The 24,211-nt window shown below is 45.8% G+C and overlaps 1 protein-coding gene across 5 annotated transcripts in view; it reads left to right on the forward strand.

The window, feature by feature from the left end:
* The window catches only part of MDGA1 (MAM domain containing glycosylphosphatidylinositol anchor 1), a 151,458-nt gene that overhangs the window by 78,389 nt on the left and 48,858 nt on the right, over positions 1–24,211 (forward strand). For all 5 annotated transcript variants that reach the window (XR_011738280.1, XR_011738281.1, XM_071806126.1 and 2 more), the window contains 2 exons: positions 14,125–14,394; positions 18,008–18,159. Coding sequence is in view for 3 of the 5 variants with exons in the window: in XM_071806126.1 (XP_071662227.1) it covers positions 14,125–14,394; positions 18,008–18,159 (422 nt within the window). In the remaining 2 variants the exon portion in view is untranslated. The remainder of the gene's footprint in view (positions 1–14,124; positions 14,395–18,007; positions 18,160–24,211) is intronic.

Here is a 24,211-nt window from a genome sequence, read left to right on the forward strand (position 1 = left end):
AGGCAACTCACAGAATAGCGATCCTGCTTTTGAGGAGGGGGCTCATGCAGGGAAGACCCCGAGTCACTCCTGATATGAACAGAAGCCTGTCGAGGGTTAAGATTGCGGGGTGACAATAAAACCCTGGCAGACGTATTGTTAGCCTCCTCTCCCTCCGCTTCCCCCCTTTTGCCCCTGCTTCTCCCCCCTTCCCACTAAGGACAGGCGATTGGGAGGGAAAGAAGGACACAGAGAAGAGAGTTGGAAAAATTAAAAATGTTTTACTAATGCTACTAATAAGAATAGAGAAAATAATACAAAATATACAAAACTGATCTCGGAAATCTCAGCAACTGCAGAGCCAGCACCCAAAGTCCTGGATTGGACTCTGCAGCCAACTGGAGCTGGATTCAGTCTGTCACTAGGCCTCAGTTCGCAGGGACAACCAGCAAGGTCCTCTCCTAATGTCAGCCATAAGCAAAAGGGAAAAGGAAAGGGAAAAGGGATGAGGTCCTTGTGATCACCCACTTTTATATGAAGTATTCAAGTGAATGGAATGTTATACACAGTTGGTCGGTTTCCTGGTCACCTGTTTCTCATTGCCCCTCTTGCGAGATGTCCATCAATGCTTATCAATAAGTTCAAATTCCATTGCTATGTTTACCAAAACATGTATCTGGTTCTCCAGGAAAATGCAGCTATTATGCAGCTTTAGCTGACAGGCAAATTCACTAAAAGAGAAACTTGGTTTTTTAACAAAACCAGGACAAAGCCCTAGTAGGAAACTGAGCATCTGGGGAGGCTTCTGAATTTTAATTAGATGTGATCATCCTGACCCTAAGCTCTGAAACAGCATCGATTATGTTCACTTGTACAGGGAAACTGTTTGAAAGGGAATTAAATTTCAGAGGTGCTCAAGGTTCTCCATATCGCAGCAGATCTTCCTGCTGCCATTTCCATTCTGGGAGACTGTACTGGGAGGCTGAGCATTTAGTTTTCAGGAAGGGCATATGGGCCTTTTGGAGCTTTCTGTGGGAAAACAACTGTTCAGTTACTAGTTTGTGCTTTTATATTTGGGGCAGTCTCTGAGAAAGAAACTATTTTTTCTTTGAATCCAGGAAACAGTGTTTTCTCAATGAGCAGAGATCACATTTCCAACATGCACACCTCTCACCCTGTTCTGCTTCATATAGTTCCTGATTTCCATTTCTCTTTGCCTCTCTATTGCAAACAAAAATAAGCATGTGTGTGCACACACTCCTACCTTATCTCAGCTTTTCCTTCTGATTCAAATTTAATTGGCCTCCAGGACTTGAGATAAAACAGTCGGTTTTCTTTCATGAACCCAGTGATGAACTTGCAAAACTCTCATTGGTCCCAGGGATTGACAGACGTGCTTAAATTTCCTAGTTGCATGCAGACCTGTTGCATTTTGTATGATTTTGGAGTCCTTGTTTCTAGGGTCGTTTGTGATCACAGGCAACCATGGAAATTTTTCATTACTGTGGACTGGGAGGAAGCTGACTTCTGAGACTGTTTGCTTGTTTGCCAAGCTGCAAGGGGATGAATGGGATGTAGCAGACTGAAAATGACTCAATTTCTGTGGGTAAGAAGCGTCTGGGATAAATCCCTGCTGGCTAAAGAAAGAATGGTAACTGAAGGCCATTCCAGCTGAGCCTTTGTAGGCTCTTGATCTGTTGTGACCTGCTCTCATGTCTGAAGAACTGAGTGCTGTAAATCTCTGTTGCAAATATGCTACAGCTCTGGGCCCAACTCAGCCAAGCCTTTGATGGGAGGAATCAGCCAAGTGCCAAAGTTAACAGGGGTTCCTGACAGTGGCTGTGATTGAGGTCAACAGAACAATAAATAATAGTGGCATTTGCATAGAACAGGGATTTTCCTTATCAAGTGCTGATTGCAAAGAAATATTTTACTGTCCTAATCATAAGCTAGAATGCAGTAGCTAATAACAACTTAATGCAATATAGATGGGCTTAATAGTGCTAGGCCTGCTGGGGTTTTCTGAGCATTTCTGAGCATTTCATAGCTTATGCATAATACAGGCCCTTTAGCTGACATCTTGCTATTCTGTAAAATGGGGAGCTGGGGCTTGAGGGAGAAGCAACAGCCCTCCATCTAAGGTGGTTTGCTGGAAAGAGCATAATGGGTCTAAAGGGATGAGAAGATGATGGCCGTTGGTTGGAGGAATACAGAGCAACACTCAAAATGGGTTTGTGTGGTTTGGAGATTTTTCTCTTCCCCTTGAGCTGCTTGTAATGAGGCCTTGCAAAAGTCCAAGTTTATGCATGGAAATGGGTGAGTTTTCATTCCGATTAGCTTTCTAGGAACCAGCTCACATGTATAAATGAAAAGATGCAAATGAAACCACCTAAAAGTTTTAAAGAGAGGATGAAAGATGGTTGGGTTTTGTGATGGTGTTTGGTTTTTATTTTTAACCCTTTGGAAACTCTTATGTGCTTTAATCCACCCACCCAAAATGCTGTGACTTCAGCTTCCTCATCATTGTGAGAAAGCAAAAGCTCTTTGAATCTCTTTCTAGCCATTTTGTGCTGTTTGTCTAGATAGGAGAGTTAGTTAAATACCAAGCATAGTCTCTCTTACCAGTGGAGCTGAGGAACAAGGTGAGTTTACCTTTGTGGGTATAAACTTGGATTATTTGTACATCCTCAGTGCAGCATCTACCCACAGACCAAAATGACAGAGAATTCAGTGTGTGCATCAGTAAGTTGTACCAGCATTTTTTTTTCTCTCGTGGTTCAGTTGTCATGACTTAATCTAAGCCTGTCTCATTTCAGTTTCCAACTAAAGCACTGTTTATGCTTTTGTCTTCTCACATAAAGAGCTATTTGTTATCAGCAGTCTCTTCCTTGTGTAGTATCAGACACTGGAACAAGTAATCTCTTAGCTTTTTTTTTCAGTATGCAATCCAGAAAGAGTCTCTTTAGCCATTCACTGCAAGGCACGTTTTCCAGCCTTGATTCATTTTTATAGCCCTTTTCTCAGGCTTGTGTGTTTTTGTTTGTTCTGGTTTTGTTTGGTTGGTTGGTTTGTTTTTGATGTTTGGTTGGGTTTTTTGTTCTGGTTGGTTTGATGTGGGGTTTTTTTTGTTGTTGTTTTGTTGTTGTTTTTTTTACATCGTTCTGGCAGTGTGGTCACCTGTATTAAAAAAGTTTCGAAAATTATCTCATCAATGCAGATGCAGAGGTGATGTCCATCTCACACTACATGTAGCAAGCTTTGGCTTAATCATTCAAGGATTTGGACATCTTTGGACCACAGAATTAAGCTGAAAGCTGATGTTCACTGGGTTACATCAACTCGGGGTCCTCTTGGAGTCATGGTCTCTTTCCTAACAAGAGTGATTCATTCTTTCCTTGACATTTTTTTTTTCCAGTTCTTTACATTATCTGAGGTAAATTGAATGCTGTTACCATAAGCCCATTCCATTATGCAGACCAAGTTTTCCTGTGTGAGGTATCTCTCTAGTATGTTATTTGCTGCTGCCTATTTTGTGTCCTCTGCAGGTGTCAGTATCTTAACCTGACAGGGGCACTTAAGGATGGTGACTGTCAGTTATTGCACATTAAAGTGCTCTCCCTTTGTGTGGGAGGGGAGGAAGCAAAGCACAAGCCCCATCTCCAGCTGCAAAAGGATGCAGGGTCATTTAGGCACCAAACGTGGTTCTTTGTGATGTTGGCTACACAGCCTGAACTGTGGACTTTGTAATTTATACGCTTTAGCTGTGCCAGCCTGCCGGCTGGGTCTTTGACCTTGAAGAAGATATGAAATAGCATCAGTTTAAGAGGTTTGTATGGGAACTCACTAGAGAAGTCTTCCTAGAAAAAGTCTTCCCTCTCACTAGAGAGATCTCAATGGTGCGTGCACCCATTTAAAATTTCTTTTTGAACTCTTTTAGTTAATGTGTTTTTAATCTGTTTAATGTGGGCTACATTTGAATAGCATTACATCTTCAATTAGTCTGTCGTGTGGAAGCAAGCCAGGATCTTTCCAGTGCCTGAGGATGTTATGACAAGATAGTTACTTTTCTTGTTGCTTTCTCAAACACTACCCGGTTTGGCTGCCAAGGACCCATAAAACTATATTAATCATCATTCATTTTTTAACTTGTAAAGTTGCATCCCACATTCATCTTCCATGAGGTGTTTTTTTGTTGTTGTTGTTGTTGTTTTTTCCCCCCCTATGGAAACAGTAAGGAATAAAAAGGTTTATTGCCATCTGTTCTGAGGTCTCCTCTGCTTACATTGACCCAACTGGTTCATGTTTGTACTCCCATAGGCAATACATGCATGGAGGGTACAGAATAATTTTATCTTCTCTAGTGTTTGCAGGATGCTATAATAAACTTCCCTTCAAAAACCTGGCTAGATGAAGTTTTCCCCCATCTCCTCTTAACTTTCTACGGCATTTTTAAGGTTTTTATGATCTGTTGTCAGTCTCTTATTCTACCATTTTTGCACTGATTAATTCAGCTCAAGGTACACAAATCCAGCTAGAGTCTCACAAACAGGACATAGAGAAGCCTGTCCTTCCATTGTCTCTGATTTTTATCACAGATTTAGCCACGGATATCACAGGTATTCCCAGATTTAGGTCCACATAGGTTCTTTACAGAGTACTACACAGAATTATAATGCTCTCTGCCCATCACAGTGGCATGGCTCAGCAAACATTGTTTAAAATGTCCTTTTCACCCGAAGTATCTGATTCTGGCAGGTGTTATTATCTGTCGTGGAGAAGCCAAAAGGAGCAGGATGCCACATTACAGTGTGTGCTGCCGCAACCCCTCGGGCTGATAATTGCTGATGGACTGACTCAGGCCAGGATCCACTTTCGGATCTTGATGCAAGGAGTGAGAATGAGAAAGGTAGTGGCCTTATTTCCTGTGTCCCACAAGAGTCAGGAATGTACATGAACAACAAAAATTTTATGGAAACAGCTTCAGGCATTTGCCTGAAATCTAGGCATCAGGAGAAGAAATGGAGTGTGTACTTCTCACTTGTCCTGCATTTGGCTTTTCCTGCAACCTAAGTGCTCTTCAGTCAACATGAAAAAGTAGCTGTGTGAGGTAGGCATGTGCCCATGTTATGAGGATGCTGCTCCTCCAAATGGTTCCTGTAGTGCTGGCCCAGTTTGAGGTCACTCACAGAAGCAGCCTGGAAAATAGGATGTCAGAGCAGATTTATCCAGTGAGCGGGACTGTTAATAAATTTCCCTGTCCTGGTCCAAGTCCAGAGGAGATGGGACAGAGCTCATAGCCAGATGGGGAGGTCTAAGGAGCAGGCTGCTGTCCTTGAATGATTGCCAGTTCGGTCATTGGCCTCCTTCCCATGCCCTCTGCTGCAAAGCAGACCCCCAGCCCCAGAGTGTGATTTCCGGAAGCCCACACCACCTGCGGCTGTCAGAAGTGACAGTGCTCTTCCTAACACAGGGAAAGACGTGAGCTGTGGGGCGGCCTCTGCCTCAGCAGTGGGGCTGGTGTGCTGCTTCTCTGGAAACACGGTGGCAATGCAGAGAGAAGACATGAGGCACCCAGTGGGGGAGCAAGTTCTCCATAGCTTGACTCCACCTACTTTTCCGAGACAAGTGGTATCATCCAGGCCTGAAGAAATGTGGCTTCCAAATGCTCTGCTCTCTCCATAGGTGGTTACCAGTTTTGGGAATAAGATGTAGGGAGATCATTCTCTCTAACCAGCAAACCACTGAAGATACATTCATCATTCATGAAAAGCTATGACAGTTACTGATATGACAGATAAAGCTTTTTTTTTTTTTAATTAATTAGGGGTGTAGTTGGACACAGACACTTATGAAATTCACACATTTTAAATGCATGCAAGCGACAGTGGAGATGGAGAGGGAAGACAAGAGATGGTGGCTACTTGGCAGCTGGCTTTTTGGAGCTGGTCACTATTCTGAAAGACCTCAGCTATTTCATCTGATGGACCGCCTCGACCTATCCTCATTTTTCCATCCTTCGCCCTTGAGTGGTTTAATCTATCCTGATTCATCTGAAGATGATGATGACAATGATGAAGGGGTAACCATCCAGAGTGACAGCAGAAATGCTCACAGTAAAAAATGTTATTGTCTCTCCTTTCTCTATGCTACATCAACTGATCCTGTGTTTTTAAATTGCATGCATTTCTTAAGTTCCTGTATATACCACCTCCCTTGTTACATTAATTCATTTGGGAAAAATTGCTTTGATATCTGTTGACGTCAGCTGCTTCATCTATGAGACTGAACATCTGCCATAAATCTTTTAGTTGGAGCATCCTTTCAGCCTCTTTCTGAACAGTTACGTTTTCATTGTTATCATCTTCCTCAGATGAATCAAGATCAATCAAGGGTGAAGGATGGAAAAATGGGGTAATGATGACAGCAGAGCAGGATATTAAATGGTTGGCAGCAGAACTCCAAGGCAGCAGATAGAGGAGTGATGGAGTGGTGTTTCTCTATGCTGAGTTCTTCCTCCTTACTCCAAATTCCCTACTAGGCCTGAAGGAGAGGCTGAGGAAGAGCCTGGTTTGTATGGGGAAGCTTGTCCTCTTTCGACTCTGCAGGTGAGTAGAGACCCACTGCATTAATTCTTCGTGGTCTAGCTTTGCCCCATGTGTCCCTTTTGCTGACTAGTATGGACAGAAATTCAAAGTAAACACATTAAGGAGTGCTGGTTAATATTTGATTATCTTAATTGCCCTGGATGGCCCTCTTTCCCCTACCAGTCTCTTTCTGGCTTGGATCTCTCCGCTTTCCAGCTCTGACCCCACCAACCCATCATTAAAGCAGGTCTGATTTTTTAAATCAACATTTATGCTTTTGGCTATGCTGCCTCTTGCTTTGCTTGCCTGTTTGGAAAGCAGCTGTGGAGGGATCATTTAGTGCTCCCAATTTAGCTTTCAAACTAGAAAACAGAAGGTGAGGTAATGCTGCAGCCCAGCTGTGAGCAGAAGGCTCTGCCTACCTGTGGCCGTGACAATCATTGTGTTTCTAAAACAGGGACTCTTCTCCGTTTTGACAGGATTGCAGTTGTCAGAGGCACTTTCTCCTGCAGTCTCCCTGCTCTTAACTTACAGTTCTTTCATTAAAAGGGTCTAAACATATGGAGATGATTGAATTGCTCAGGCAGCTACTGATGGAATAGTACCCTGTTGCTATTGAACTGCTACTTGGACTCAGCAGCCGCCTCTGCCTAGTAGCTCCTCTTTGTTGGGGGTGAGGTCCTCCGTGGGAGACAAGGGGAAACTAGGTTGATTCCTTGTAGGTGGCAGCTGCATACTCTGGACATGAGCCATAGCAGTGGCACTAAATGGATGCTGTCTGGAATCCAAAGATTTATCACAATATATATTTGCTATGGAGAATGCACAGGCTGGTGTCTGTTTTCCTTCCTGGGGTAGCTCTGTTGTGGCACGCAGCAGCTCGAACGCAGGAGGTGTCTCCTGTCCAAGAGCTGGACATGCTGCCCAAGTTTCAGATGTGTGCTATGACCTGGATTACTGATGAAGCCATTAAACAAGGCACTGAGAGTTTGTATAGAGGCTCATGTAGAGGGGTGGCACTGGCCACTTCTGTGAAGGTGTCGCACAAGTGTTTACTTTGGTCTGCATTCATCCCACCCAGCTGCTGGGTCTGGGATCACCTTAGGCTCCTTGTTCAGGCACAGGATGGAGGAAGGTAATGCCAGCCAGGAATTTGTACCGTCTGAATCATCCTCTGGAAATGTCCCTCTCACTTGATGGCTTTGGAGGGAGAAGGCATTCCTAACCTGGGTGGCTCAATGAAGAGACTGAAGTTAAATGGGTTAAATTTGGGCTTTAAAGTCCTGTTCCAGGTAGCTTCCAGGTTCGCTGTCAAACCTGGGGACATGATCAGTCCTTTCTCAGTTGCTTAAAATCCTTCTTAGGGAGATGGGTGGCCTGTCCTAGGAAGATGAACATCACAGATTGGATGTTTCCCCTCTTATTTTTCCTTCTTCACACTGTGTATGTAAGTACAGGGAATGCATTCTGCTGTGATGGGCCAAGCAGATCTGTTTCTGCTCACAAGGTTGCAAATGATACCTGTTGATCTCTTCTCCGTTATAGGCAGAGACCTGCTCTGCCAGGTACATGAGGAGAGTCAGAGCTGTAGATTCAGGTTTTTCCTTTATTCTCTCCTTTCTCAAACTTTTTACATGTGATTACTCTAGCATTTAAAGCTCTGGGACAGTGTTTCTGCTCAGAGAAAACAAAATCTAAATAGGAACTAAAGCTGCGCTTCTGCCCCTTGAGGAGCAGAGGAAAGAGATAAAGCGGAATTGTAAAGATATATATACAATATATATACATACACACATACACATATAAAATGTCAACATCATCTTGTCAAGGACTTTGAGAGAGGAGAAGCGGATTAAGAATTCTCTCCTTCCAGTATTTGTTGAGATTCCGGGCTACTGGTGATAGGACAGTTGATTACGAGAACATAAAACACCTATGGGGAGCAAGGGAATTGGGTTAGGTGGAAAGAAAAACCAGTGATAAACTCTCAAGTAAGAGGAAAGGTGTGGATTTTCTGTTTTGGAAGAAGAATCTAATTTGGTTCTTTTTTGTGGGCTGTTTTTTTTTTTTTAAGGTTTCCTTAGTTTGCACTGGCACTGAGTTGCTTTATTCCCAGAACTACCCAGCTAAGTAGCTCACCTATGAATTATTGAGTAGTAAGATAACTGGTTCTCTGCCAAAAGTTAATGCATATAAGGTGCTTTTGGGGAAAGAGTATCATTGGCTGACTGTTAGTGAATGCTTGGATCTAAACTATTCATATGCTATTGGGAGCTGCATGTCACTGCCAGCCCGATTTGTTAAACAGAAGCATGTAATAATGGATGCATGGGTATGAGCTGACATCTCGTTATCTTCCAGAAGACAGAGGCAGAACCTGAGCAGTGAGTTGGTGATCTGGCACTGCTATACATTGACGGTGGGTATGTGGGTGGTCAGGAGAATCGAAGATCCACCATAGTTGTCATCTTGCTTCACCATGCTGTAACTAGCAAAATTGACTGTGAGTTAGAGACAGTATTTTCATGTAGTTTGTGGGGAAAAAAAAAAAAAAAAAAAAATCTAGGTTTAGGTTATGGCATTGGTCTGGCAGTAATTGAAGGTGTTAGTTCTGAAATGCCCAGTCTCTCACCCTATTTATTTATCTTGAGCATAACTTTGCTAATTGGATTGTATGTGGGTGGGGGGAGTATCACCAGGATGCATTTCACATACAAATTTGAATGTGTCTTCTGTAGATACACCATCTTTTTCCACTTACCTTTTCAATTAGGGGAGTGTACTGTTTTGAAACCAGGCACTTGAAGGTAAGTGAGGCATGGGAACAAGGTGGCTTTACACTGCAGAAGAATACTTGTCTTTGTAGTGTCTTGTTAGCATGAATTAATTGGGCAGGGAGTCTGAGTGGAGTTCTGGTATGTCTGGGACAGATCTTTTTTGAGGAGGCATATCTGTGAGGCAGAAGGTCTAGAAATTCGCACCTGGGATGGACTTTCTCCAAAGCACTCTGCAAAGTGAGCTAGGGGTCTCGTGTATTAATCAGCACAACTCATCATGCAGAAGAGGAAATCCTTTAGTAAACCCTTCTTTATTGTAACAAGGTACAGACTAGTTGAGCTAATTGGCTTGGAACGTTCAGAGAAGAGGAAAGCAGAAAAGCTGGTAGTGAGTACATTTCATTTGCTCTTCATTTAAAAGCAGTCAGCTAGCACAGAACTAAGCCTTCTCTGCTCTGAGCCCTGCTTCTCCGGTCCCTCCACCCACTTGTCCAGCAGAAAATGTACTCAAACAAATTTGTTTTGTTTGAAATAACAATACTTGCAACTCGGCTTTCAAGCACTTTGCAAAAAATACACGTTTTATCTCTTTATACGTGGGGAGACTGAAGTGCAAAGGCAAAAGGCATAGAAGATGAAAGAGATTCTGGCTTTTAGCTGAAATAGGTTGAGCAAGCCTTCCTCCATCTTCTAACTACTCAATTATATTATCTCTCAGAAACAAGCAGATGAGGCTGGGCTTGTAAGTATTAGTTGGATATTTGTCTTTGCATGGAAAACTGCTGGTGCCTAATGTGCGTTTATGGGGTGTACTTGTGACATCTTTATTACCCTGGATTATGGGACCAGGGGCTGGATTAGGAAGACACCTTTTGCTGGGATCACTTTGGTTGTCTAGAGAAGATTAAGGAAGACTGCATCCAGTGTGACTGCAGAAGGGTATCTATTGGAATTTAAGTGGATACTGGATGGGGTCATGTAGATCTCATGAGGCCCTGTGATGAGGCAGCCTATGATGATTTCCTTTCCAGAGAGAGAAATTACTGCCTGGTGTCAGTAGCCACTTTGGGTAACAAAACACAGCTAGTAACTGTAACATACCACAAAGTGCAGTCTTTCATACCAGGTTACCTGTGTGTCCTTTGCAATGTTAATCCTGCAAGTGAGTGGTCAGTTATCTCTCACACGTGGGATAAGGTGAAGACTGCAAGCAGGCGTCCCACCAGCGCTGCGATTGCATGGCTAAGCTTGGAGGGAGTCATTCAGCAGAGTGGGTTGAGAACTGCTGAAAATAAAGCTGCTTTCTAACCTAGCAAGACTTGCTGTTTTCATCACTTGTATTATATGTTTCACTTTCTAGTTTTAAATAAAAACGTAAATTATGACCGACTCTGGAAGGTAGAGGGTGTGTTTCAGAAGGGAGGAAGCCTGGCTAAGGGCTGAAGCATGGCTCAGGATACAGGACTCATTTGCGTGACATCAGGCAGGCCATCTTTCTGCTTGTGCCTCTCTTCTTCTGCCTGGTCATTGCTGTGCTGTGGTGCTCTTTGCAGCAGAGGAAACGCTGTGGGAAGTAAATCCCTGTAGAAAAGTGAGAGCACAACAGCCTGTGGCAGCTGCATGGAGCAGAGATACAATGCAGGCAGCTGGGCATCTGTAGAGATCAGCTGCTGGTCAGGGTGGCTACAGGGGGGAAAGTGCTGCCTGTGAGTCAGAAAACAGGTTATGAGTGAGCTCCTCAGCTCTGACAGCCCTTTCAAAACAAGTCAGCATTTGGGGATTGAGCAGGATATGCTATTCACAGTTCTCAGACTACAGCTTCTGGACAACGACCCTCCTTTGGAACTGGGTTAAAAACTGGGACTGATACCCAAGCTCCTCAAAAAGCATCATCTCAGCTTAGCAAGGCAGAACAGCCAGACACTGCTGTACTGAGCAGAACAGCTCCCTTGCTGCCAGTGGGGATGCTGCTTCCCTGGGGGTATGAGAGGCACCTGGAAAATCTTTATCATTTCCTGGAGCTCCCTGAAGGTGCCTGTGCAGGAGTCATGTTGGGGGTCTCCGCTATGAGACAGTCACCATCTCAGGGGTAACAGAGCTGTTCGTTCCCAATTCTGGGAGCATGAGCACCAGCTCGTGTAAATAAGCTTTCTTTTGCATTTAAGCCAAGAAGAGAAAAGGCTATATAGGATTTGCAGTCTGAATCCCTGCCTTGATTCTGGTTCTTCCTTTTGTGTATAACCTATGTGAACAAGTGTGGGCTCCCCAGTAGGCGTTGGAGGCTGGAGCTGATGTCTGGCTCTGTAATTGCTGTTGACCTTTCTTTGCTTTCATATCCGCTGGCAGCTTTCAGCAGCAGCTGCCCCTTGCTGTAGGACTGCGTGCATCCTTTGCAGTGATGAGATGGCCTGCCTCAGTGCTCTCTCCAGAAAACCCAGGGGCTCCAGGACTACCTGCAGAGTTAATGCTTACTGGGTGTTTCCTAGTGCCAGAGACAGGAGGAGAAAATGTAATCAGTTTTTACTGTATAGGCATTTTCAGACATTCCCTTCACAATAGACCCAGAGCCTGTCCCAGTGCAAATCAAGTAAATCCCATTTCCCAGCTGAAGAAGATTAAATATCTTCTGCATCCGTGGTTGTCCTGCTGTTCCTGTGACCTAAGGAAGCATCTGAATTGTCCCAGCCCTGCTCCTCTGTGGCCCTTTACCAGCCTCAGACGCTCCCTCAGGGAGATCCAGGGGAGCACTTTCCTTGTAACACGTGTCCTTGTGGGGACACTTTGTCTGATTTCAGACCTTTTCCTCTGCCCCAGCTCAATACACTGGCACCACCTGGTGCAGTGGGGAAAGCTGCTCTCCCACCCCTCTCTCTCCTCCTCATGAGACAGATTGCTTTGAGTACATCTGGAGCTTTTGTGCCAGTTTTTTGAATCTTCCTTCCTTTTTCCACTTTTTTTTTTTCTCTTCTACATCACCAGCTGGCCTTGATTATAATGTGAGACCCCACCGGCTTCAATTAAGGAGCAGATGTGACCCAAGAAATGGAATAGCAGCGAGGGATGGAGATGACACATTTGTGGCACTAGGTCTAATCAAACAACTTCTCACATTATTCTCACCGTGAGGTGGGAGACGTGTGAGCCGAAGGCAAGCCAGCGCTTGGAGCACCCGCAGAGACACATTGCTAGCAAAGCCATCTGTAATGAGCTGACCATGCCACTCAGCACGGTGATGTGAGCTCAGTCAAGGGCTGCTTTTAATCCATTTAAGTGCAGCAAAGGGTCCAGAGGCTGAGAGCTGAGAATGGATACCTGGAAAACAATCAGCCACTGCCCAACAAGGGCTGCCCACTGAAGGGGATGCTTGTAATGCTGCATACCCACAGATGCTTCTGTGTCCCTGGGAGAGGGGACACTGTGCATGCAGACCTGTGGGGTGGTACATGCACCACCTTCACTTGTGGTGAAGATGGAGATGTCACTAGTGTTACAGGGCTGTAGGTGAGTCTTGCTGGAGTCAGGCTATAGGAGAAGAGAGGCTGGTGTGCTGGAGCCTTCTGCGCACAGCTGTGTTCAGGGATGCTGTGTGACCCATGGTTCCCTGTGGAGCTGTGTCTGTGGCTCTGCAGATGCTGTGTGTTGCTGGTTTTTGGACCTGACTACACTTGACAGCCCTCTGGACCTTTAGAGGAGGCAGGTGCTTTGTAGATCTGTGGTGTATAGAAGTTGTCTGTGGAAGAGCAGGTGCTTTGAACGTGGACAAGGTGAGCTGTGATTGTGCTGGAGCTGCTACAAATCTGTTCTCCCACTGTCACATTTGGGCTAACAGCTGGTTTGTGTTCAGGAAGTCTTTCTAGAGGGAGAGCTACTGTTTTTTCCCCATGCTGTAGTGTTTTAATTAACAGTTTATTGCAAGTGAAACGTGTCCATCAGATGGCTGTGGAGGCTGAAGTACTCTGCCATTGCATTAAATAAGGAGTAACCCAGGCAATACCAATCCAGACTTTCTCCTTGCTCTGCCTTGACCATGTCCAAATCATGAGGTTCATGTAAATTATTACAAGGCTAAAGAACAAGACAACTCCTCCCTTTGCTGTAGAGGTGGCCACACATCACTATTCTCATACTGCTGACAGAGAAGCTGATATGGAAAGATGTCACTTGACTCCCAATGTTCGGGAATTGTTTCCAGAGATAAAAATAGGACCCAGAGTCCCTGCAGCCAGTCCCTGATGTGTTGTATTGACGTATTTGGGAGAGGCCCTCTAAGATCTGGTCTGTGCTCTATGGGGACCCCCATTTGTCCCTGATAACCCGGTTGCATGTTGACCATAAGAACATTAATGTAACTGCTTGGGAACACACCTGCCTTCTCAGGGAGTGCAGTTTATGGTGGGTATGAGGACTATGGTTATTTGGGTTAGGATCTGAGGACTGAATCCAAACTATGATGGTCAGCTGCTTGAGTTGCACTTCTCACATGAAAGAACAGGGCATGGCAGCTCGTCCAAACAGTGTCTCACTGTGGGATGAGTACTTGCTAAAGGCCACCACTACCTAATAAATGGGAGGAAGGTGGGAGGTGGCTCCAGCTCAGTCAGAAGGGCATGTCAGATGACTGTTGCTGCTTTTGGTTTGATGAAGCCTGGTTTCCACTAGAAAAATAAATATACTCTTGGAAATCATATGTGCCTGTCTCCTCAGAGGCACCACTGGGGTGACATGCTGAGCTAGATGGCTGTTCCCTGACAGCATCCACATCTGTTGCTCTGTTTGGTCTCCAGTCCCCCCTGTGGTGGAGCCAGCCTTCCTGGATGTGCGCCAGGGCATGGGGCGCAGCGTCACCCTGCGCTGCACCATGCTGAAGGGCAGCCCCATGAAGGTGGCCACCTCCGTCTGGCGCTTCAATGGGACCCTCCTGGCACAGCCCCTGGCAGAGCAGCAGGACTACTCGGAGCTGAAGGTGGACACCGTCAGCCGGGAGACCAGCGGTAGCTATGAGTGCAGCATTTCCAACGACGTGGGGGTCTCCACCTGCCTCTTCCAAGTGTCTGGTAAGTTGGAGGTGCACATGAGAGTGAGATGTTGGGTGGGGTCATGAACGTGGGAAGCTTGCTCCCAATAAACTGGTGCCAGTACAAGCAACGTCTACTGCCTCCTCCATGCATGGCACTGTGTTTAGAAGGGTTGACTTTCAGGAAGCCAACAGGGAGATCTGCTTCCATCCTTCAGGAGGTCCTTCAAGTCTGGTATGGACCTAGGGCAGTTAGTGGCAGCCGCTGCTACATTTTAGCAGTGCTTGACCATTTGCCTGAAAGATACAGGACTTAAACTCAAGGCTGCCGTTAGCTTTCAAGTTCGGACAACCTATATCGTAGACAAGTATTGACCAAGGGGGAGTGAAGGGCTCTCTACATCCCCCCAGTAGGCTTCAAACCTAGTTTCGCCTTTAGAAACAGTCAAACAAACACTGCATTATTTATTCGTGTACTTTCCCTATGTCTCCTGCCTGTCCATGTCTCACAATGCCTGCTAGGACAATCATGAGCTGGGAGTAGGTACCAGTACCCAGCAGATTTGCTTCTCATGGTTTTCTGTGAATCCGGCAGGCACCGTGGCAGGACTCCTCTCCAGCACCTGCAACTGCAAAGAGGGATGGAAGAGTTATAGCATCTGAAACCACACATCTGACCTAGCCTCTCCAGCTGATCATTAAATCTGCTTTTCCCATGACCCCTGAATTGACTTGGTCACCAGTTTCTAGACAAGCTCTCTGATGAAGTTGCCTTAATAAGCAGTAAATTCAGCCAAAATACCAGGTTTTCAGCCCAGAGCCAATTTATAATACTTTTCAAGTCAGGGCTGAACAAATGAGAATAAATAACATCCAGAGAGGCCTGATTTTGAAGCAGATCTTTCCCAGGGTTTGGAAAAGCTCAGGTATGCTATAACTCTGAGATGCTCTCAGAAATGGGGAAGCACAAACTGCTTCTACTGTTTGGACCCCTTTTCACGACCTTGTTCTCATCCCCTGAGATTTCCTGGAATCTGTCTGGCAGTGGATTTTGCATGAGAGGTTTGGTTCTCTCTACTCTTTCTTCATATGCTTGCAACTCTCATGTCACTAAGTGATGGCAAGCCATATCTTACTATGAGCCACCACAGCAAACTCTGTCCCTAGCAAGCTTGGGAGTGCTCCCATGATCTGGGTGTCTTGCTGGAAGTAGTAAAAAAATACATATTGCCACCTGGTGTGGTATGCTGTACCCCACCAGATAAGATCCCCTCAGCAGAAAGCAGCATGCATCCCTAGAGAGCGCTCATCAGGAAAGCAGCATACATTTATTTTCCTGCATCCCTTCTCCGTTTCCAAGGCATTGATATCTGGTGGTGGCTTTTCAACTCCAGACATCTCCACCTGTGTCCTGGACAGACTTTCTGAGCCTGTACAGCAACCTGAAAATTCACCTAGTGGCTAGACTGCTCTGCTTGGGCTCAGGGCTGCTCAAGTGTTAATTCCCATCAGTCACAGCCTCCCTGCGTGAGCATGGGGAATGGCATGGTCTCTCTCTGTTTCTTTTCTTTGAAAGAAGAAACATCACAGAATGGTTAGGGTTGGAAGGGACCTCTGGAGGTCATCTAGTCCAGGGTTGTCAGACTTGTTTTCACCAGGGGACACATCAGCCTCGTGGTTGCCTTCAAATAGCTGAATATAATTTTAGGACTGTGTAAATGTAGCTACTCCTACATTCGGCCTTTTGAAGGCAACGACGAGGCTTGTGTGGCCCCCAGTGAAAATGAGTTTGACACCTCTGATCTAGTCCAACCCCCTGCTAAAGAAGGTTCTCCTGGATTTATGGCTTTACCATAAACCTTCCTATCTGACAGGGAGGCAGTGACTCATTTCTGACTCTGAGGTGTTCAGTGCACTGGAAACAAAGTGTATAAACCTGCCCAGGATGGAATTGGTTTCTCCTGTGGATAGGAGATTAGCTTTCTGAGATGTTTTGGAAGGATAGTGAAACATCCAACCCACTCCCCTTGAGTAATTTATCAGGGCAGCCCATACAGGTCACTGCCTGCATTGCCACTAGCCACAAGCACCAAAAAGTCCTGAAAGATGGAGTGCATAACCTTCAGCTCTTCCAATCATCTGTAAGCAAAAGACAAAACTTTCTAGCAATAGTAAAAGTTTCCAGAAAGGAATTCTAAAAGTATCTTGATGTGCTGCATTTTTATTAGAAAACTTTTTTTTAGCCTCTGTTTACATCTTGAAGACAATTAATAAGGAATTAATATCGTGCAAGATGATGATTATCATCAGTTCTGATTTTATTTCTGAATCCATTATGAAGCTTGACTTCCACAGTCAATACAAGTCAAATAAGCAGCAATTAGTCTCTGAGGTGTTTCTGAACTTGCTTGTGCAAAAATTCAAGTCAATAAAAGTAATAAGAAAAAAAGGACTTGGAAATAAACATCAATATTATCCATCTGAGTTCATAAAAAATAAACTTTGAATCCTTTTGAGCCTAATTATAACCCCACAGAGTGGCAGGACCTGTGATTCAAGTGGAAAGGTGCAGCAGACTGCCTGGGGAGATGCTGTTCATGCCATTCTGCTCTCCAGAATCAGCCCAGGCATCTTTCTGGTCTGTGCAGGTCCAGATTGGACTTGAACTCAGAGAGGAGAGGTTTGGTTCAGGTCCAGTTCCTGCCTGGCCCAGGGCAGGACCTGAACCAAAAATTGAATTGCACAGGGTGAAACGAAGGTAATTTCAAATAGGGCAAAACCAGTTTGTGGGTAAGACCTTGAGCTGCTTCTGGGCCCTATGCATTAGTCCACCAGCTGCTGGGCTCCATGTAGTAGCCTTCAAATCCTGTTTGTTAGTGGTTCAGGACAGCAGCGGCTGGGAAAAGGATGAGAAATCCCCTCTCTGAACGATCCAGTTTCTCTCTGGTACGTTGTTTCTCTTGTGTTTGCCATTCTCCTGCTGCCCTCTGTTTTTAAGGGGAGACATGGGTTTAGAAAAGACATCTCCACCCCTGCAAAAGCTCCTGCTGTTTCTACCCAGGCTGAGGTCAGCATCCCCTTTGCTGCTGAGTTGACTGTCGTGTTACAAAGAGGCTGGAGCACTGTGTTGCCAAGGCAGGGGAGATACAGAAGGAGCAAGGTCTTATTTTTAGTGCCATGGTCCCTGTGTGATAAATAACTCTTTTCCTACGACCTACCAGCCAAATGATCTTTCCTCGGGGTTTGTTAGCAGGAGACTCTGTAAAGCAGCAGATGAAACAGGAGAAGTGCCAGTTTAAAGCTGTTACCTCAATCTTAACTACAAAGCAAGACAGAAAAGATTAGAGCTGGTTCCAGCTGGAGAACTGAAGCTGTTCCCACCTTCTCTAGTGTCGGTCATGCCCCACTGGTGTTGCAGGGCTGATAACCTTCCCAGTAGTTTAGGCTGTGAAAGCAGTAGAGATTCACAGAAAATGATGGCACATCAGTGCAACACCAGCTACAACAGTAAAGGTTTCCGTCATGTCAAAGGCAAGTGGATGAACTGGGTGAGCAGAGCTGTTCCACTCTGACCACATCACTTTGTAATTTATGTTCACCTTCATCCTGCTCTTTTATTTTCCTCCCTCTTTTTTTTTTTTAACTCTCTCCAGCAAAAGCTTACAGCCCAGAGTTTTACTATGACACTCCGAACCCCACCTTGAGCCAGAAGCAATCCAAGAATTACTCTTACATCTTGCAGTGGACACAGAAGGAACCCGATGCTGTGGATCCCATCCTCAAGTACCGTTTGGACGTCCGGCAGGTAAGGTCTGCTCTTCTGGAGCCTCGGCACGTGCCCTTGGGAAGAGGACCTCTCAGGAGGCAGTTACATCAGCGTCTCCTTGCCGACTGAGAGCTGAAGGTGGTGGAACAGCCAGACCCTGATGGTCTTGCACCGTCCCCACCAAATGGAAGAGACAGACGAAGTGCACAGCTTGGTGTTCATTTTCACGTCTGGTGTTGGGTACAATCGAGGACTTTCAGAGCCTTACTACTTCCCATTGAACTGTTTGTGCTCAGTGTTTTGAAGGGGCTTTTAATGTGAACGAAACCCCAGAGTCATTAGTAGGTGTTGTAGATTTTATAGGCCAAAGACTCAAGCAAGTGGGATTCCATCTTCCACACTCCTATGAAATAAATGGAATAAGCTGAAGAGCTTTCCAGGCAGGAAAAAGTCATTGTTTGTTTGTGTTGCAGAAGGACTTTCATACTGTCACAGTAATGAAGCTATTTGGACTATATAAACTCTGCAGGGGAAGACAAGTGGGTTTCAAGGTTTCTGAGTCTGAAGGGAAATCATACCAGAGGTGGCGAGGGAAGAACTGAGAGAAATCTGAAGAGATCACGGATTGGAGAAGGATAGGGAAAAGAGCCTGATGTTTTTCAAAGAGCACATTAACCTAGCAGGATTGCCAGGTACTTTCATTCACAAGCAGCAAAGTGCCTGCCTTAAACATTTTTTAAAAATAGGGACATTTAAAATTCGTGATTCTTTCCGTTCAGGAGTAGCTTGGAAGCAGATGCATTTTGCAAGGAAAGTTTGTTTACTGTAGATAGAAAACAAAATAATTAAAAAGATCCAAGTGTGTCTTTCCTCTAGTTCTGCACAGTAGGCTCCAGTTTTATATCTCCTTTTGATTGTGAGCTCTCTGGAGTGGGACAGCCTTTGTTTGTTACTCAAGCCATGCCGAGCACATTGTCAGTGCTTAATAATAATACAGGACACAGGGGAGCCTCTAATAATGAAGGCAGTTTGTCATAGTACGCTTTCCCTCTTAGCTGAGTTTTGCTATTATCAGCACTGCAATTCCATGAGGTAATTTGTGATTTTTATCCTTCTCCAGTGATGCTGAGGGTTTTTTCTTTTATGCAGTACCTAAAAGTAATCTTGGATCTGTTCCTCATTAAGCTCCTACTGAAAGGGATCAAGAGAAGGGGAAATGCATTTCTGCTTTAAATTATGACACAAAGGAAGCTGGGTACCCGTGCAAATTTACACCCTGCCTTGTTTTGTTCATACCCCATCGGTTACTGCTGTTAATATTTCTTTTGCAGCATCACTGCATAGTTGTGACGATTTAGTGGTGTGTTCTAGAGGAGTGCTGTACCTGCTGTAGCCCAGTCTCATGTATGGCAAATGTCTTAGAAAAGGCTACAGGTGCCATTGTGCTGATCTGGGTCTGAATAAGGGAGGTCAGAGAGAGGATGAAGCAGAGGACTTTTATTCCCACTTTTATGAAGTGCGAGCAGGAAACACTCTGGAAAAGGCTTTCATGGTATTGCCTCCTCCTGGCCCTTCTCTGATGAAGACACTTGCATTTCATGGCGAGATCTCACTGAGCCCTTTTCATTTCCTTGTCCCAAGGGATCACATTCCCTCTCGTCTCCAACCTGCCACTTCCTCTGTGCTCCTGTTCTGCCTTCCTGGTGTTTTCCTCACAATGTCTCACTTGGGCTCCAAGCAGCCTCGTGACACTTCCTGACCTTTCATGTTTTCCCCTGCACCATCGCCCTCCTCCACATCTTGCAGGCTTTGCTGCTTCATTGCATCTTCCTCTCTGTGCTGGGGCACCTGGGCTGAGCTTTTTGTCCTGCTGTTCCATTGCTGGACTGCAGAACATGGTGACATTGCTGAATATAACTGTGAAAAGCTCAAAAGCTTAAAAGCATTGCTGACTGGAGAGCTCTTAGGAAAGGGGATTTGTGTGTGCCTGAATGAAAAGCCACTGTTTGCCTGTGCACCCTCCTCAGTGGATACACTGACTTCCAGGCACTAGCTGTGGTGGCAGAGAAATTCTCTGAGAGAGCTAGGATTGAAGTCGAATATCCTCCTCAGATAAAATGGGCCTTACATGTAGCCAGTCATGGCTGCTATTGCCAGGATCAAGCTGATGAAAATTTACTGAGGCATCCAGCTCATGTTCTCCTCCAGCTCTGGGACATCCCCAGCCTCAGTGGTCAGTGGCTGGTGCTCTTCAGCATCTTAAGGATGAATGGAACAGCAGTAGCATGCAGTCTCAGGGTGGTTGAGGGGCTTTCTGGGAGATACTAACTCTTGCTGAGCTGGAATCCAAAGGGCAGCCAGCTGGGATGTGCACTGGTTGCAAAATGCTTTACTGGTTTTCATTTTGCTCTCCCCAGTTTACTCGAAGAGCTCTTGGCATCTGTAATATGAAGATCCCTAAGTAGCAGGATGCTTTGCAAGGCACCTGGGAACCCTTGAATTAAATTTTCTTACTGCAGCTGCTGAAGATGGGGCTGGGTGAGCCTCCAAGTGCTGCTTATTAATTGGCTGGTGCTCTGACTCCTCCAACTCTTCCGGTTCAACAGCTTCCGAGGGCTGGTTGGGCATTCCTGGGGGGATTGCAAGCAGTCTGGAGGAATTTGGTTTCCTAAGTGATGCAGAGGGTCTCCCAGCAAGACAGGCAGGTGCATTTCTACAGGAGCTGATTGTTCCCAGCACTGCGAGGCAGGCTGAGCAGCACAGTGGATGTACCTGTTCCAGTAGAATAAAAATTAACCTTTGATTAAAACCAAATAAACAGCCTTGACAGCTTGGAGCCACTGACCCAGGTACAAAGCACATACAATAGCAACGTGAAGCAAGATTCTTGTAAAGCTTGTGTTGTATGTCTTGGCAAATAGGCTGTTATTTCCTGGAGTGCATCTGTCAGGTGGGCTAGGCAGTAGCTTTGTGTGTTGAGTAGTGATTCAGAGGGGAAAACATCCCCACTGAGGAACTGCAGGGGCCTCACAGACCTCTGTCCAGTGATTTGGGAGATTTTTCCTTTCTTGATTTAAGGCAACTGATCCAAGTGCCAACCACCTTCACCTTAGCCAGTGAACTTCATAAGCTTGCAGCCTTGGGTGGTTTGGTTGTGGGCAGATGCCGTGAGGCTTTTGGGGCATTTGTTTGGTCAGCTTTTTTTAAAATTCTGTTTATTCTTGTAGCATAGAAAGGCACTGAGACACTGCACTCTAACTGAAAATGTTTTTCATTGCTTGGGGATTCAAAGCAACCTCCCCAAACCAGATCTTTGCTTAAAAAATAAAAAGCCTTTTAAGTTGCTTGTTTCTCTCTGTGTATTTTATCCCCTCCCAGAGCTCTGCTCTAACATTAAAGAGAAATGAAAAGCCATCTAATATTGCAAGCAGGTTGCATCCTGGAGGAAAGATCTGAGCTGGGCTGGTGGTTACGGTTACAGGGGATAGTGGCAGAATTACTGTGCACTTAATGAGCTGGAACCCATCTGTGACCTGAGGCTGCAGGAGAAAGAGGAAGGAGAAGGTATTGGTGCAGTAGGGTAGTTTAATCTTCATTGTGCCCCTCGAGGAGACCTGAGGCTGCTGTCTCCTCCAGACCTTCTGATATGCAGGCTTGGGACAGCTTAACACATTCCTGCCTTTCCCCTCCTCAGAGCAGGCTCAGCTCTACCGGCCAGACAGACCCCTGTAATTTGCACCAGGCCAAGCCCTGGCCCCATTTGCTAAATTAGCTCAGTGGGTTGTCACTTCAGATTAATTCCTGTCAGGGAGACTGTCTTTAATGAGACTGGCCCTGTGCGATGGCTGAATAATTGTATGGTCTGTCTTTGTTTGTACTTTCATCCCCTCCATGTTGGATAAACATCCCCTGCTGTCTACAAAACTCATCTGGGCTCCTGCACCGGCTGCCACTTGCCTCATCAGCCAGCCAGAACGGTGTTAATGAGAGCTGCGGCAGTGGGGAGCCGGGCTCACCGTGTGGGGAGGTGACAGATAACAGAGCTGTTTGGACAGACATAGGACAGGGGCATTAGCAGGAATTTAATGACTGTGATTAGAGCAGAAGGTTAACTCCGCTGATAGCCATCACAAGACAGTGGGAGAGGTTTTACGCCAAGGCCCACGGGCTGTGGATCTGTATAGCTTCATTTCTGCCTCTGAGTTATTCTTTTACCCTCCTCTGAGCCCACTTCAGCAGTGGCTGTCAGCTGCTGTCTGTCTTTGGCTCCATTAGCACACGGAGCCAGACACCTCTCCAAGGGCACACAGACCAGGGCAGGGACATCTCTCATTCTCTTCACATGCCAAGCAGGGGTGGTATTTCTCGGAAGGGAGGATGAGCAAGCAGTGCACCAGCCCATAGTCTTTTACATATATGTTTGAGAACACTGTTAACTCATACCACTGTGCTTTCCCCATTCATGCAGCACCATGGTTTGATGGAACCCACTTGTGTGGCCCTCGGCATATGAGTAGCCAGCCTAGTGAAGCTGGATGTATCTTCCAGTGCTTGTAAGCAACCCTGTAAAATAAACAGCTAGTTTGTGCAACCAGGCTAGAACAAACTTCCAGAGCAAACTAATCTACCCAGCCCTGTATTCATCAGGAGTGAGAACATCCACACCAAAAGCTTGTCTCCTCTGTCTTCAGCAGTAACTAGTGTCTGAAAAAGAGCATGAACCTGAGACAGACACGTGCAGTACTGCTTTCTCTGCTTCTAGATATTATAAACCCACATGTTTATTGGGCCCCAGGTTAGGAAAGGCTATGAACGCAGAAAGGTAGTGTACTGAAGGGGGTAGTGGTGTACTTCAGCGTGTGGTGGCCCTTGCAGCAGCCCAGCTCTGTGCTCTCGGAGGTGAATTAAATCCTTTTTCTTCTGCAGACACAATGATGTCTTCAGGTGAAGCTTCTTGGGAAACTGAGCAGCCAGCACCTTGGGGGTGGCCTGAGGGCTGCAGCTTGGGGACAGGGGGACATGGAGGCCTAGCAAAGGAAGCAGCTCTGTTCAGGGCAGGCTGGGGTGACCAAACTCACTTCACAAACCAAGGGTCTAACATTTTGCTGCTCCGGGGGCTTACATGCTGTCTGGGCAATGCTGTCATTACCAAGGTAACAGCCTGACATGGGGCTGCCGACAGGCCAGGCTCCATAGCCCTCATCCCGAGGTTCGCTGGGGCACCCTGTCCCCAGTGGCCCCATCCTGTGCATCCCCCACTAGTGCTGCAGTGGGGTTTTCAGCTGGGGGACACTGCAGGAGCTGAAGAGGTGAAAAAGAAAAAAGGGAAGGGGCTTGTGCTGCTGCGTCTGCTGAGAAGTCCTCTTGCTGAGAAACTACTTAACTAGACATCCCAGTTTGATGTCCCAGTGTGAGGCATCATGGCAAAGGGACTTTTCCTTTCTTCCTCCCTGCTAGAGCATCGCAGTCCCAGCCAGTGAGGAAGGGAGTGTGACTTCCCATGAAGCAGCAGATGGTGGTCATGGCTGCATGTGAGATGCTGCATGGATCAAAACGCTTGTGGAGTGTGTGACAAATGGCACATCCCTTTACTGTTCATCATTTCACTTGGTACAGGTTGTGCTCGTCCTGTCTTGCTGGCATTAGGACTGGTGACTGCAGGGACTTCGCCTCTCCATGTTTGCCCAGGACTGAATCTCAGAGCAGACCTTCTGTTGTAGGATGGCTTACAAGTCACGCCTGCCAGGAAGCTGCTGTAGTCCTGTCTTCCTTTTTGCCTGCCAGTTTGATGTCTGATCACAGGCTACTGTCATATGGGACAATGTCAAATCAACACAATTCTACCTACCTGCTGAGTCGTCCCCTGTAGCAGGAAAAGGTGTTTTTTCAGCTTTAAATTTCCCATCTCTCCCACTGATTTTTTTTTCTGATTTTTTTTATTTCAACTTCTGTTCATGCAGTGAGAATAGGCAGATTATGTTTGTGCTCTCAGGTCAATTGCCTTCAGTTGTGCTAGTGGCATACGTGATACTGTGCAGAACGCAGCCCGGAGGGAGGCAGAAAGGATGCAGAAAGAAGCCAGTGTGTCAAC

The sequence above is a fragment of the Patagioenas fasciata genome, chromosome 3 (genome assembly GCF_037038585.1).
Source record: "Patagioenas fasciata isolate bPatFas1 chromosome 3, bPatFas1.hap1, whole genome shotgun sequence".
NCBI classification, from domain to species: domain Eukaryota; kingdom Metazoa; phylum Chordata; class Aves; order Columbiformes; family Columbidae; genus Patagioenas; species Patagioenas fasciata.